This window comes from Muntiacus reevesi, chromosome 4, assembly GCF_963930625.1.
Source record: "Muntiacus reevesi chromosome 4, mMunRee1.1, whole genome shotgun sequence".
Taxonomy (NCBI): domain Eukaryota; kingdom Metazoa; phylum Chordata; class Mammalia; order Artiodactyla; family Cervidae; genus Muntiacus; species Muntiacus reevesi.
This window is the reverse complement of record NC_089252.1, coordinates 46,098,326-46,112,477: the sequence shown is the minus strand read 5'-3', so window position 1 is coordinate 46,112,477 and position 14,152 is coordinate 46,098,326. Positions and strand designations below refer to the sequence as shown.

The 14,152-nt window shown below is 55.1% G+C and overlaps 1 protein-coding gene across 1 annotated transcript in view; it reads right to left on the bottom strand.

Moving 5' to 3' along the window:
* Nucleotides 1-14,152, bottom strand: part of CTIF (cap binding complex dependent translation initiation factor) — a 314,018-nt gene that overhangs the window by 138,723 nt on the left and 161,143 nt on the right. Inside the window, 1 exon segment of the mRNA XM_065932674.1 lies at nt 6,965-7,041. Coding sequence (XP_065788746.1) covers nt 6,965-7,041 — 77 coding nt within the window.

The window sequence follows — 14,152 nt, the reverse complement described above, 5'->3', positions numbered from 1 at the left end:
AGACGGACAGAGTTCCAGTTTTAAAAATCAGAAAAACATAGATACCATCTGTCCCAAAGAGATTCCCAAGCAGACGATCCAGAAGAAAAGGTGTAATCATTAATAGCTAGCACAGAGCCCCATAGAACAAGTCAGCGCCAGGCCAAATCTACGTCCTTTTTTGAAAGGGTTACTACTCTGACAGTCTGATTTCCCTGGTGGCTCAGATGGTAAAGAATCTGCCTGCAATGCAGAAGACCCAGGTTCAAACCCTGGGTGAGGAAGAATGGGAGAAGGGAATGGCAACCCATTCCAGTATTCTTGCCTGGAAAATTTCATGGACAGAGGAGCCTAGAGAGCTATAGTCCATGGGGTCGCAGAGAGTCAGACATGACTGAGTGTCTAACACACACACACTACTCTGATACACTTGAAGATCCCTACAAACACTAAGATTCAGGGAGGGTTTACAGAGGCTTGCCCCATTGCTCCATCCTGGGACCTCCCTAACCCATTAAAAAACTTTTAAAAAGTTGAGATATAACTCACATACCACAGAATCCCCCCTTTGGAATACATAATCCAGGATTTTTAGTATCTTCCCCAAGTTGCATACCCATTGTCATCAATTCCAGATGTCTTGTTCATTTTTATCAGTGACCTAGATGATGTCACAGAGAGTTTGCAAAATCACATCTGATGGCTGACACGAATGCTGTCCCTGGGGGAAAGAGCCAGGCCCCCAGCGAGGGTCCGGGCACGTGGTGGCAGAGGAAGAGGGGGACGGATGAGACTGAAATTGATTGTTGGAGGACCCCACGCCGCAGTCACGGTCAGTCACAGGACAGAGGCAGCAAGAGGGGCTGGGGGCTCTGCTCACCCTGCTGCACCATCTGGGACCCCGGGGAGGTGGTGTCTGACGTGGGACAGCTTCCCTCCCGCTTCCCGCCCAGCAGAGCATCTGATACCAGCTGGGGACTTTCCTTCTTTTCAAATCCGCTTTGCACGTGGAGTAAATGAACTGTTCTGAGACCTCACTTAATGAAACAAATTAATTTGGAGAAAGGCTCTCCTGTATCCCTGGCTGCACAGGCATCGTGCGAGGGACTGCTAATGCCTCCATTAGCTGCCCCGCTCTCACTGCGGGGAGGCCGGCTCTGGCGCCTGGGGGGAACTGAGACTTCTGATAGTCTGGGCTGGGCTCTGTCGGAAGCCAGGAGCTCTTTTCCTTCTCAATTGTGGGTAGAGGCTGGCTCTGTTTCTAGGGAGCTTTGTGAGCGTGGCTTTCAGGGCGGTGGGAATCCCCACTCCTACACCTGTTTCACTAAGGCTTCACAGTCCCCTCACCTTAACAGTCTCCCATCTCCCTTTCAAGTCCTCCTTGCGACTGAAGGCTAGTTCAATGCCCGCCTCCTCCAGGAAGCATCCCGTAATTACCCCCACTGGCCCCTTTCTTGGAACCTCCTTGAGGAATCGAGGATGCTGCAGAGTCATGGGCCATGCACTGGTGGCTTCCGGGGGCCCGCTGTGCAAGCTCTGCCTCAGACCCTTGAGAGCAGGGGTTATGGCTGGGCTCTTATCTGGTTTCTCCGGAGCACAGACTGGAGCCCGGAGCGCTGCTCCAACAATCCCAGCTGGAGAGTTCGAGAGTGCTTCCCCGCGGTGCTGGCTGTGATGTGCGCCCAGGGCTGGGTTCAAGAACAACGCATGCACCCGGGGCTGCTGGATGTGCCAGGACAGACAGTCCTCAGCGGTCGGCCCTACAAAAACCGGGCTGGAGAGCCGCCGTTTCAAGGTCAAGGCTGTCCCCATCCGATGACGAGAGCAGACACAGGGATACAAAGACCTGCCTGTTTTCTTCATCTGGGGACCACTCTACAGAGTGTCACCCCAATTTCAGGACTCCTCATAGAATCAGAACACCCCACCCAGACATCACTGCAGCTCATGGGCCCCTCTTGCCCAATCCGCTCCCCTTCCTTCTGGGACCCTAAGGGCACTCCTGAGTCAGCATCCTGCCAGCTCATCTTCATCCTGGACCGCGCTTCCCCGGGAACACAGGCTATGACCTTCATCCTTGGCCTCAGATGCCCATTCCTTCAGAAGGAGTGGGGGTGGGTTGGGGGCGGGGGATGAAGGAAATCCCCTTGGAGGTGAGACCTCACTCAAGGTCAACACCAGCAGCGGGTCAGCGGCACGGCCAGGACTCAGCCCTCCAGTGTTTGCCACCCCCACCCCCTTGCAGCCTGAGGGCAGGGAGTGCCCCAGTGCATGAGCCTCCATGGCCCCCACTTCCATCAGCGGGTGTCCGACCCCGGTGGGGACACAGCACCCAGAGGCAGGCTGCTCTTTTAGGAACGCACGAAACACTCATTTAGCACATTCATATCGTGAGACGCATAATTCTGTCTGAAATCGGCAAACATCTTTAACTCGTTCCCCAAAATAAACAAGCGGTTACCAGTTGCCCGTGTTTTGAGAACATTTTTAAAGGAGAAAACCTTTGAACCGTTCACGAGCTTAACCTTTTCCTTCTGCAAAATGAGGAAAAGACGCCCACGAGTCAGTTTCAGACACCGAGGCCCTCGGAGCCATGCACAGAACGTGGGCGCAGAGTCTGCAGATGGCTGCTCCTGGGGGCCCCCGTCCCTGCCCCCCCGACTGTGGGGGCAGAGCTCTCAAGTTGATTCCGAGAAGAGAAACAACTGATCCCGGGGATGCAAGGAAATCTTGCTGGGCTCACAAGCAAACCTGGCACCCATGGGGATTTGGGACAGCCCCCCTTGTTCCCCTGGCCCCCCGCCTTGCCTCGGCAGACATCTGCAGTCCACTTCCGCCTTATGGTGTTTTCTGAGCACCTCGGATTCCCACTGATCTGAAGAGTGAGCTGCCGCTAAGACCTTACAGGGATGAGATTGGTTAAGCTTCCCAATTAGTGAACCCATTTTACAGAAGAAAGAGAGAAAGTTTTCAAGGTACGAAGTAATTTACCAAAATCATGGAGGTCGCGAGCAGCAGAGGTGGCATTCAGGTCCCACATCTAATTCCAGGGCTTGTGCCCCAGACTTGAACTACTGGAGAATAAAAGGACTCAGGACCCACTCAAGACCTCAAGGAGCCATGGGGAACTCAGATATGATCTAGACTTCCGTCAGGGTTAGGGCTCTAGAGCCCAGTTTAGAAATTCCTGTTTCAGGCTTCAGGGTGAAACACAGACGCCCCCAGGATCCGCAACCCACCTGGCTGCTGGGTGGGCAATCGCAGCTCTCAGACACCAAGTCCAGCTACTCTGCAGTCAGAGGGGAGGCCACAGAACCCCGCAGAGCCTCGGAGACAGCAGGGGATGGAGCCGACCACCTCCCTTCACGTGACACTGCAGCTGCCACCACCAGCCCACCCCAGTTCCGCCTCCACCAGCTCCCTGCTCTAGGTCTTTTCTAGATCACAGGTCCACTGGAGGCTGCGGAGTCAAAAGGGCCGAGAACCGCAGTCAGCATGGGGGAGTTCAGCTCGGCTGCTTCTTAGCTAAACAACCTTGGCTGGTGTCCCCGGCCTCAGTTATTCCATCTGTTAAATGGGAAAACAGCGCCTTCTCTCCCTTGCAGCAAAAGGGGAGAGATCAGAGGCCTGACACAGACAGATGCTGGCTTTGCCTTCGGCCACCAAACCTGATTCCGGTCACCTCCCCACCCTGCCATCCAAGGAACGCAAGCCTCTCTTGGTGTGGCTGACGCCCCACGACCAGGAAGGTTAACCTACAAAAGTGTTAACCATCCAGGTCAAGTATACAGGTTTGGGGCTCAGCAAGGCCTCAACTATCCATCAACAGCTGGAAAGGTAGGGTTGACCAGATGATATTCTGCAGCCATCCCTCAAACATCAGAATCACTCACTCCACCAAGAAGGGATCGGAAGGCCCCTAGTGCTGGCTGCCTGCTTTCAGACAGTGAGGTCCCGAAACCGTCTGGCTGCCTGCTTTTCTCCTGAAAGTCCCCACCGCCTGCGGAGGCCGTGGCGGCCGAGCGCTGTCCTGCACCGTATCCCAGATTGCGAATACAGGTGGGGCCCTGCCTGGCGCACAGCATGGGCTCCGCGCACGTCTGCTGCCCTGAATGGCAGTCTGAGCCCCTGATGGTCAGGATGCTTGTTCCGTGAGCCCGTCTGTGGTCCGGAGGAACACTCTCTCCTTTCACTTCAGCTGATCTGCTCCGGTTCAGAGCCCAGGAGAGGTGGGGCGGCCGCTCCTCAGCACTCAGTATAAATCTTTCAAGAGTTTACTGGCATGAACATTCTTCCCTTGCAGCCTCCTCTCCCCTGGCCCCGGCCAGGGAGCCTCTCCTCACAGGACATACTTTCCATCCCTTTAATCATCTTTATTGCCTTGCTTTGGACCCTGTCCCGGGTCCACATCCTTTGCGAGGTGTGCTGACCTCACCGGGCATTTGTTAACACGAGCGCAGCTCAGCGGAAGGCCGGCTTCCCGCTGCCTGTATATCACGCTCCTCTTCCTACGTTCCTGGGTCACGCTGCTGCTTTCCGGAGGCCTGCACTGTCCAGGGGCTTGGGCTGAGAGGGGTGACCTGGCTCCTGAGCGGAGGTGTGGCTGACGTGGACACGGACAGCAGCCCACCCCTGCCTGCTGTCCAGGGGGCCCAGGGGGTGACTTCTCCTGCGGAAGCTCGGGGACTCCCTGAAGCTCCACACACATTCTGGGGACCAGGGGGAAGGAGAGGAGTGACATGCTCTTCCTGACACCTCCTCGGTCCCCATGTGAACCCCACTTCTCCTCTGGGGGTGTTCCTACCTCTTTCCTCTGCGGGGAACCCAGAAACCAGGGATTAGCTGCACGGCAAGAAGGCAGCACGTAGAGAACGATGACCACACTCTGGTCAGGCCAGGAACAGGCTGGGTCCAATCTCCCTGCATGTGTGTGTGTGTGTGTGTGTGTGTGTGTGTAGTGTATGTGTGTGTAGGGCGGGGAGGGGATCAGGGACCAGGCTGGGTCCAATCTCCCTGCGTGTGTGTGTGTGTGTGTGTGTAGTGTATGTGTGTGTAGGGCGGGGAGGGGATCAGGGACCAGGCTGGGTCCAATCTCCCTGCGTGTGTGTGTGTGTGTGTGTGTGTGTGTGTGTGTGTGTGTGTGTGTGTGTGTGTGTGTGTGTGTGTGTGTGTGTGTGTGTGTGTAGTGTATGTGTGTGTAGGGCGGGGAGGGGATCAGGGACCAGGCTGGGTCCAATCTCCCTGCGTGTGTGTGTGTGTGTGTGTGTGTGTGTGTGTGTGTGTGTAGTGTATGTGTGTGTAGGGCGGGGAGGGGATCAGGGACCAGGCTGGGTCCAATCTCCCTGCGTGTGTGTGTGTGTGTGTGTGTGTGTGTGTGTGTGTAGTGTATGTGTGTGTAGGGCGGGGAGGGGATCAGGGACCAGGCTGGGTCCAATCTCCCTGCGTGTGTGTGTGTGTGTGTGTGTAGTGTATGTGTGTGTAGGGCGGGGAGGGGATCAGGGACCAGGCTGGGTCCAATCTCCCTGCGTGTGTGTGTGTGTGTGTGTGTGTGTGTGTGTGTGTGTGTGTGTGTGTGTGTGTGTGTGTGTGTGTGTAGTGTATGTGTGTGTAGGGCGGGGAGGGGATCAGGGACCAGGCTGGGTCCAATCTCCCTGCGTGTGTGTGTGTGTGTGTGTGTGTGTGTGTGTGTGTGTGTAGTGTATGTGTGTGTAGGGCGGGGAGGGGATCAGGGACCAGGCTGGGTCCAATCTCCCTGCGTGTGTGTGTGTGTGTGTGTGTGTGTGTGTGTGTGTAGTGTATGTGTGTGTAGGGCGGGGAGGGGATCAGGGACCAGGCTGGGTCCAATCTCCCTGCGTGTGTGTGTGTGTGTGTGTGTGTGTGTGTGTGTGTGAGGCTGGGTCCAATCTCCCTGCGTGTGTGTGTGTGTGTGTGTGTGTGTAGTGTATGTGTGTGTAGGGCGGGGAGGGGATCAGGGACCCTGGGCAGCCCTTGCCTCCAAGAAGTTGCACAAGAAGAGGCATTTTTAATTCTCTGAGCAAGCAAGCTGGCTGAGCTGTTTCTTGGCTCTCTGGGAACATTCTCTGTTCAGTAAAGGTAAAACCACAAGCTACCGCCTTTATCTAAGAAGAAATCCCCTGCAGAGGAGAACCCCGTTTTAACGCTTCAAGCAGAGCCTTCCCCTCTCCCTCCTTTCCTTCTTTCCCTCTTTGTCTTCCTCCCTCCCTCATTTTCATCCAGAAATCATTTATGCATATTCAAACAAACGAAAAATACTCTAACCCTGCTTTTGCACAAGTGGCCACATACGAAAGAAATGTTCTGCACCTGAACTTTTCCATTCAAAATACACCCTGAAGACCTTTCCTTGTTAGAGAGCCTTTTAGGAAACACAGGTTCAGCCTCCCAGATGCCCAGCCTCAGGTGTTTGCTCCCATCCAGACCTTTCCCCAGGCGCTTTTTCTGGCCGCTTGCTGTCACCCAGTTCTCTGCATCCCAGGGGAGATCCCGGTTTCTGCCTTAGTTTACGAGAGCACTCCCCCCCCCATACACACACCCCAGGGCATGCGAGAGAAGCAGCGTGTGTCGCTGTCACAGCCCAGCCCAGCACAGGCCAGGGACGGGGCGGAGGAGAGACAGAGAGTCCTAGAACTGTGAGCTCCAGAGCCTCCTGGAGGCCATGTGTCAAAACACACGCCGGCAGGTCAGAGTCCCCGGAGGACTGCTGCTGGCTGCCCAGTCTGTGCAAGACCTTTTCTCCTCCTCAACTGCAAAACCTGCCCTGGATTCCTGCAGGGATCCAATCCTGGGGCCACCCGAGAGAAGGGCGGCCCCCCCCCCCCCCCCGTAACCAACTCTGCTGCAGCCATGTCGCCTCTTATGGTATCGGCTAGTGACCAGGAAAAGCAAAACGCAGGCCAGGACCGCAGCTACACAAGGGCCGGCAGAGGCAGAGAAAACCCAAAGCTGGCGATCGAGAGTCTCCTACCTTCGGTCATTTCTCCTCCTCCGGAACAGCTTCTTCGTGTGCGCGATCTCCACCTCGTGGGGCATCGGGTGGTAGCCCTGCATGATTGGGGGAGGAAGAGGGGTGTCAGTAAATCTGAAAGACAGCAAACAACTTCCGGGTCTGAACGAACCTAAAACAACATCTACAACAACAAACGAAATCGAGAGTTTGGAAAGGCTAGGCTCTGACCGCCAAATCCAGATTGAAAAATAAGAGAATATTCGAGTCCACGCATTTCCCACCAGGTGATGATGCTGGAATCACAGAACTGAAGAACAGCGGGGTCCCTAGACTTTGTCAAATCCAGTCATTCAAATGAGAACACTCAGGTTAGGAGAGATAGATGACGAGGTGCAAGGTGTGGCAGAGAATTAGCAAGAGAATCAGATCCTGGAATCTGATGGAGGACAAGTTAACCCTCTAACATCAGGCCTCCTATCACCATGGGAATGTGACTATCTTCTCTGAGCTGTGGAGAGGAACAAGGAGACACAGCATCCTTGCAAACCCCGAGCCTCATGCAGCCAGAATGCGCTAGGACCCAGTTTCCTCCTCATCTTAGTCCAGCAGGCCTCAGGCAGTTTTTTTTTTTTAACCAAAGATCCTTGTTACTTATACTCTTGGGGTGTATTTAGGGGAAACATGCAAATAGCTAATGTCTTTTTAAATGTTAAATTGTGAAAAATTCTAAGGTTGGTCTTTTGAATATTGTCATCATGATAACAACTACGTATATACATGTTTACATCAAGGCTGGAAAGAAGTGTCAGTTGCTCCATCATGTCCCTTTGTAACCCCATGGACTGGAGCCCTCCCGGCTCCTCTATCCGTGGGATTTTTCCAGGCAAGAATACTGGAGAGGGTTGTCATTCCCTTCTCCAGCGCATCTTCCTGATCCAGGGATTGAACCTGGGTCTCCTGCGTTGCAGGTGGATTCCTTACCACCTGAACCACCAATATATTTACGTTGAGGCTGAAGAGAAACCCTTTTCTTACCATGCAGGGCTGATGGAGTAAAATGCCAGGCAGCAGGCAGAATTATTTGCAGAAGGCGGGCTGATAGCCAGCTCTTTTCTTATCGCTCCCCTCTCCCAGGAAAGTGTGTTCTGGTGGGACGCAGGAGAGCCCTGCCCTTCTATTATGGTCTGGCTGGGGCGGGTGGAAGGGCTTGAAGGCTGGGGGTCTGCGGGGCGGGGGTGGCCTGGCTTGGACCCGGGACACCTGGACACCGGTTGTGATGAGAGTGCACAGCCTGAGCATGGTCCCCACGCTGCCCACAGGGCCGTGGGCGTGCCCGGGGTCAGAGGGTGTGACAGGTCCAGTGTGCTGCAGAGGGCTCAGGCAGCGGCCAGTGAGCCCCTAGCTGCACTTTACAGACAAGGAGACTGAGGCCCAGACCCTCAACGGGGACGGCGCGTGCCGCTCTCTGGATCCAGGCTCCACAGTGGAGGGTCCCGGTGGGCTGCCTTTCCTGGGCTTTGCCCCCGACCACAGGGCTGATCAGCCTTGGACGCTGGCAACCCCGTCAGCCTCGGGGTGCTTCCTGGAGGGGGAACGAGGGCGCTGGGAGGACAAAAGGCTCAGAAGGATACAGGGACCCCGGCCTTTCAGACACCGGCTCTAAGACTCCTATTGAGTCCAGGGAGGGAACGGCGCAGTTCAAAATTTATTTAATTTACATTATTTATATTGTCGGTCCCTCCCTCATAGCCTGTCTCCTGCCTCCAACAATCAGGCCGAGAAGGCATGAATGGATTCCGGCTTGGGCAGCCACAATGGGCCCCCGCAAACTGAGGATGTGCTTTGTTTAATGGTTTTCTCAAAGGATATTATTTGCTTTTCTTTAATACAAAACACAAACAAGGAAAAACACCAAGTCTTCCCCTCTCATTTCCCCTCTCCCACCCCGACCCAGCTCCGGGCTGGCCCCTTCCCTCCCTCCCAGCCTCAGGTCACCGCAGGAACACACTGGGCGGGCCCCACACAGACAATGGCAGGAAGCCGAGGCTCCCTCTCAAGCCGGAGGCCCGGACGGGGAGCTGAGCTGAGCCCCGAGGCCGGGCCGAGGGAGCTGTCCCGACACTTGGCCTTCCAGGAGCTCACAAGGTGCTGGCCTCCCCTGCCCAGGCTCCAGAGTCCTGGGCTCTGACCTGCATCCCTGCCTCCCCGCTGCCCATGCCGCAGCAGAGGGGAGCTGCCCTGGGACCCAGACTCATGAAGTTCCAGCTCTCTGCCAGGACTCAGTGTGGCCCGGGGGGCACGCAGGACCACTCAGGGCTTCTAACAAAGCCACTGCTCTGACTTCTGTGTCCTTCCATTGCCTCCAAATCACTAATATGAATGTTCAGTTCAGTTGTCACTCAGTCATGTCCGACTCTTTGCGACCCCATGGACTGCAGCACACCAGGCTTCCCTGTCCATCACCAACTCCTGGAGCTTGCTCAAACTCATGTCCATTGAGTCGGTGATGCCATCCAACCATCTCATCCTCTGTTGTCCGCTTCTCCTCCCGCCTTCCATCTTTCCCAGCATCTATATAAAATGCCAGAGTAGTTAAAAGTCTGGGCTCCGGAGCCACACTTCCTCTTGATGGTTATGTGACTTTGAACAGGTGACCTAACCTCTATGTGCCTCAGTTTCCACATCTGTGAAATGGAGATAATAATAGTGTCAGCCTCCTAGGGTCCATCTGAGGGTTAACTGTGTTGATAAACATGTAAAGAATGTAGTACAGTGCCTGGCATGCAGCAAACCTCAGTAAGTGTCTCTGGTGTGGTCACTGCCATCATCATCATTTCTGCCATCACGCTGACCCTCTCTGCTCAGGGCTGAGCTGAGTGCACCAGGACAAGCAAGGCTGCTCTGGTTCCTGTTCTCAGGCTTCCAGCCCTGGCAGACAGAGTCCAGAGGAGGCCGTTTATGAGGGAAGAGGGTGAAGGAAGCTCAGGTTAGGGAAGACGGAGGGAATTAGCAGAGAGTGCGGGGGCCCGGCAGCGTGCTAGGAAAGGGTGGAGGAATTCTGCCTGTGTTCTTTTTGGTCAAAGGCTGGTGGAACCCAGTGGGAGGCGATGAATCAGCTGAACAAAGTGACAAAGGTGACAGAACAAAGCCTTGCACTTCTGAGGTCTCCCCTCCCCAGGAGCACCCCAAGGCCAGTGCTATAGAGGACTGGTCCCACCCACGAGGCCACCTGGGCCCCAGCCTACTGGCACCATGGCAAATAAATGAATGAATGCCTCTGCTCCTGTGCAGAACTTTCAGACTGTATACTTTCAGTCCTGGATAAAACGGGGTGCACTGTATTTACACAGGCTTCACTGGAGGACCTACTTTAATCAGCCCCTTTGTTCTTCAAGTTCAAACTGGTGGGGGTACCACGTGACACATACAACCCAATATGCTGCGCACTACACCCAAAACAAGGGCATCTGGGTGTCAAGAGAGGCAAACACGAGGCCAAAAGAGGAAGAAGGAGGGAGACCGTGAGCTTAGCCATGATCTGCCATCAGATTAGCTGCTGACCCAGGCTAGCCCAAGTTTTTTAAAGCCACTGGCGACCAATGAGGCTGGTATATGAATGTTCAAAGCAGCAGTATTCGTAACAGCCACAAACGGAAACAAATCAAATGTCCATTAACTGACGGCTGCATAAATATGTGGCGGTTCCATACAACGGAGTATTACATGGCCATAAAAAGGGGGGAAATTCTGATACAGGCTGCAGCATGGATGAATCTTGAGAACATCATGCTCAGGGAAAGAAGCTAATCATCAAAAATCCCCCAAATAGTTCAATTTCATTTTTATGAAATGTCCAGAATTGGCAAATATGCAGAAACAGCAAGTAAATGAGTAGCTGCCAGGGGCTGGGGAGAGGCAGAATGGGGAGTGACTGTCAGTGGGCTTCAGGTTTCCTTGGGGGGTAATGAAAACAATCTGGAATTGGAGAGTTGCATAATCTCATGAATATACTAAAAACCATTCACTCATATTATTTTGAAGGGTGAATTTTATGGCATGTAAATTATATCCTTATTTTTAAAAGGTGGAAAAAATTTTCCTGGTAGAGGTAATAGCAAGTGTTTAAAAAAGAAAGATCCAGCCACAGTGAAAAATGCCCTCCCCCCCTTCAATTACTTTCTAGGAAGCAGCTGCCCCAAAACACAGTTCCTGCAAAAAGGCTGGAAAGGGTGGTATGTGCAGGACAGGGCATCTAGCGACAGTAAGGAACCTGGAGAGGGGCATGAACTGGTATCCCCAGGCCTGGCCAGGGACGACGGGGCTCTGGCTTTAGGCCAGAGATTCCTCCCTGCTCTTTAGATATTAATAGAATGTATCCCTTGAGTGGAGAATGGGAAATTTATCAGGTCAGAATGACCATTTAAGAGTATATAGTAGTCTTTGCTCTATTTCTTTACTCAACAAATCCTTCTATCCCATGCTCTGAGAGCGCCCCAGGTGGACATCAGTCCAGTTATGAGCACTGCCCCCACCCTGACACCTGCAAACGAAGAAAAGCCCCACCAGCCTCTGGATCACCAGCTGGCGTGTGAGTTTGGACAGCCAGTCAGGTGGGCCTCTGCAGCGTCTCCCTGGGCCCCCCACTCTCCTCCATCTCTCCGTGTGAGAACCCGTCTCCCTGAGCTCTGAGACCTGGCTGCAGTTCCCCCTGCCTAACCTCTGACCACTTTCCATAACTAAGTGGGCCTGGGAGACAAGTAGATTATATAAACCAAGCCTCTCCAGGGAGGGAGGGAAGGCAACACTCCTTCCACGTGCAGCTTGGGCAGAGGACACATGAAACACACACATGCACAATCCCTCTCTCATCCCAGAGGTCAGCACTGGCCTAGGATGTGGCATTGTGGGCACCATGTTACCGCTCGGGTTGCAGAAACCTGTTATGTGAAATCTGCCCATCCCGGGGCAGGCTGAGGCTAATACCTCACAACCTGGGACAGCAGGTACTTCTGTACCTGGGGGGATTAAAGGCAGGCGCAGCGGAGCTGCTGACCCTAGACTGGGAATGCAGGGGCTTCACCCTCAGATGGCAGCTATAAACAAGCATCTTGGGTCTGAGGATTTGGGTTCCAGAGGGAGGGTCATGCAAGCATGCTGAGCCAGCCAACACGCCCCACATCCCCCACCTACCCACCCATCTACCCACCCACTCATCCATCCACCCACCCACCCACCCACCCACCTACCAATTCATCCATCCACCCACCCATCCACCTATCCACCCACCTACCAATCCATTCATCCACCCACCCATCTTACAAATATTGTTGTTTTAGACATTGCAGATACATTAGTGAAAAAGCAGTAGGCAAAATGCTTGTTCATTTTGTTCACAGACCACACCTTCTAATGACAGGAGAAAGAGGACAAACAACTAAATAGATAATATGATCAATGACAGAAAATCCTATGGAGCAGAACAAGGCGGGAAAAGGGGATGAGGGCCGCAGGTGTGGGGGTGGTCAGGGGCGACGCCTCTGTCACTTGCCAACTAGCCATGAGTCCATCCATCCATCTGGCCATCGTTGGTTCTTCCTCACCCAAGCAGCTCTGAAGGCCAACCACGTGCCAGAAGCATCAGAGGGGAAATACCAGAACGCAGAGCCCCAGTCCCAGCCCGGGGAGCTCCGGGGAGCACAGCCGCGCAGGCTGCCACGTGCCGGGCATCACCGGAGGGGCTGCACCGACATCTCTGGCAGCCGTGAGGGAGTAGCGGGCAGCTCTGCCTGCGGCAGGGGCAGGGAGGCCTTCACCCGGGGCCCTCCCTGAGCTGAGTGCTAATGGGTGGACACGACGGAAGAGAAGACGGTACGTTAGGACCTCAGCCTGTGGGCCAACAATATCCACAGCGCAGGTGGGGTGTCGAGAGAGGAGCCAGTACTGCGGGAGGAGGTGGCAGCCTCCTAGCCCTAACCCTAACCCTAACCCAGCCCCTATCAAACCAACAGCTCAGCCTGCTGCCCAGGTCTCCGCCTTCACAATGATCCTGATCTTGTCGAAAGGACAGATGCAAAATTCCTACAGGGCAGGCAGCATGTGACCTGGCTCTGGGACGATGCTTCCTGGCCTGGCCCCACCCTCCAGTTAGTTCACCTGGAGGGACCAGGAGCCAGGAGGGAGCAGGGGGGTACACCTTGAGTGCAAGAGACCTGAGGCTGCAAGCTCCGTTGCTCCCCGGCCACCTGGTGGCGCCCTGGACCCGGATCCCTGGCTGGGCGGCTGCCGGGTGAGCCCCTCAATCCTAAACCTCACCCCCTAGGTGAGCTCAAAGGGCGAGGACCCATCTGGCTCTTGGACCACCGTGCATGAAGCCCCGGAAGGGTTCAGCCTCAGGTAGGTGTTAACTAAGGACCTGCTGAAGAAGCGAAGGAAAGGAAAGTGCACGGGAGCCGAATGCTGGTTGGGCCTCCACTGAGCAAGGTCTCTGGCCGGAAATAGCAAGAGGATGGTGGCGCAAACGCGTAGCACACCTCTCCACCTCTCGGACCCCGAGGCAGGGCTGCGGGACGGTGTCTCACCCGGGGCTGAGATTCCAAAGTCAGCCAGGGCGGGGGGCCAGGCCCCGCACACCCACTTCACCCTTGCCGCACCCGCGACCTCTGAGACGACCTGACCGCGGCTCCATCGGCAGGCCTCCGTTCCCCGCCTCTCCGGGGGGCTCGCCCTGCCCCTGCCCCTCTCTCTGCGGGCTGGTGGGTGCGGGCCCCAGTCACTGCTCTGCCCGGTTCCCCTTCAGTCTTGCAGGATGAGGTTTCAAAGGGCCACACAGAGCTCAGTCCTACGGCCGGAAGCTTCATGGAACCCCAGGCCCACTTTCTCCTCAAAGGAGATTTTCCTGATATTCCTGTGACCTGTGACCTCTGACCACTAACCTCCCCCCCCACCCCCGACCTGGGTCTGATAGAAATCATCCAGACCTATTCTCACGGATCTGTGGTCTCTCTCACACAGCAGCTCTCTGCAAAGGGAAAGCACATAACACAAAGATGAGAGAGCTTCTTCCTGCTGTGTGAAGACCCCACCCCGACTGGGGTTGACCTGGACAGGCCTTCGGGGGAGCTGGTGCAGCTGGGACATGCTGGGGCTGGAAAGCAAGGCTGAGGATCCCGGCCCAGGCCATGCGGCGGTAGGAGGCTCCAAGTGTAG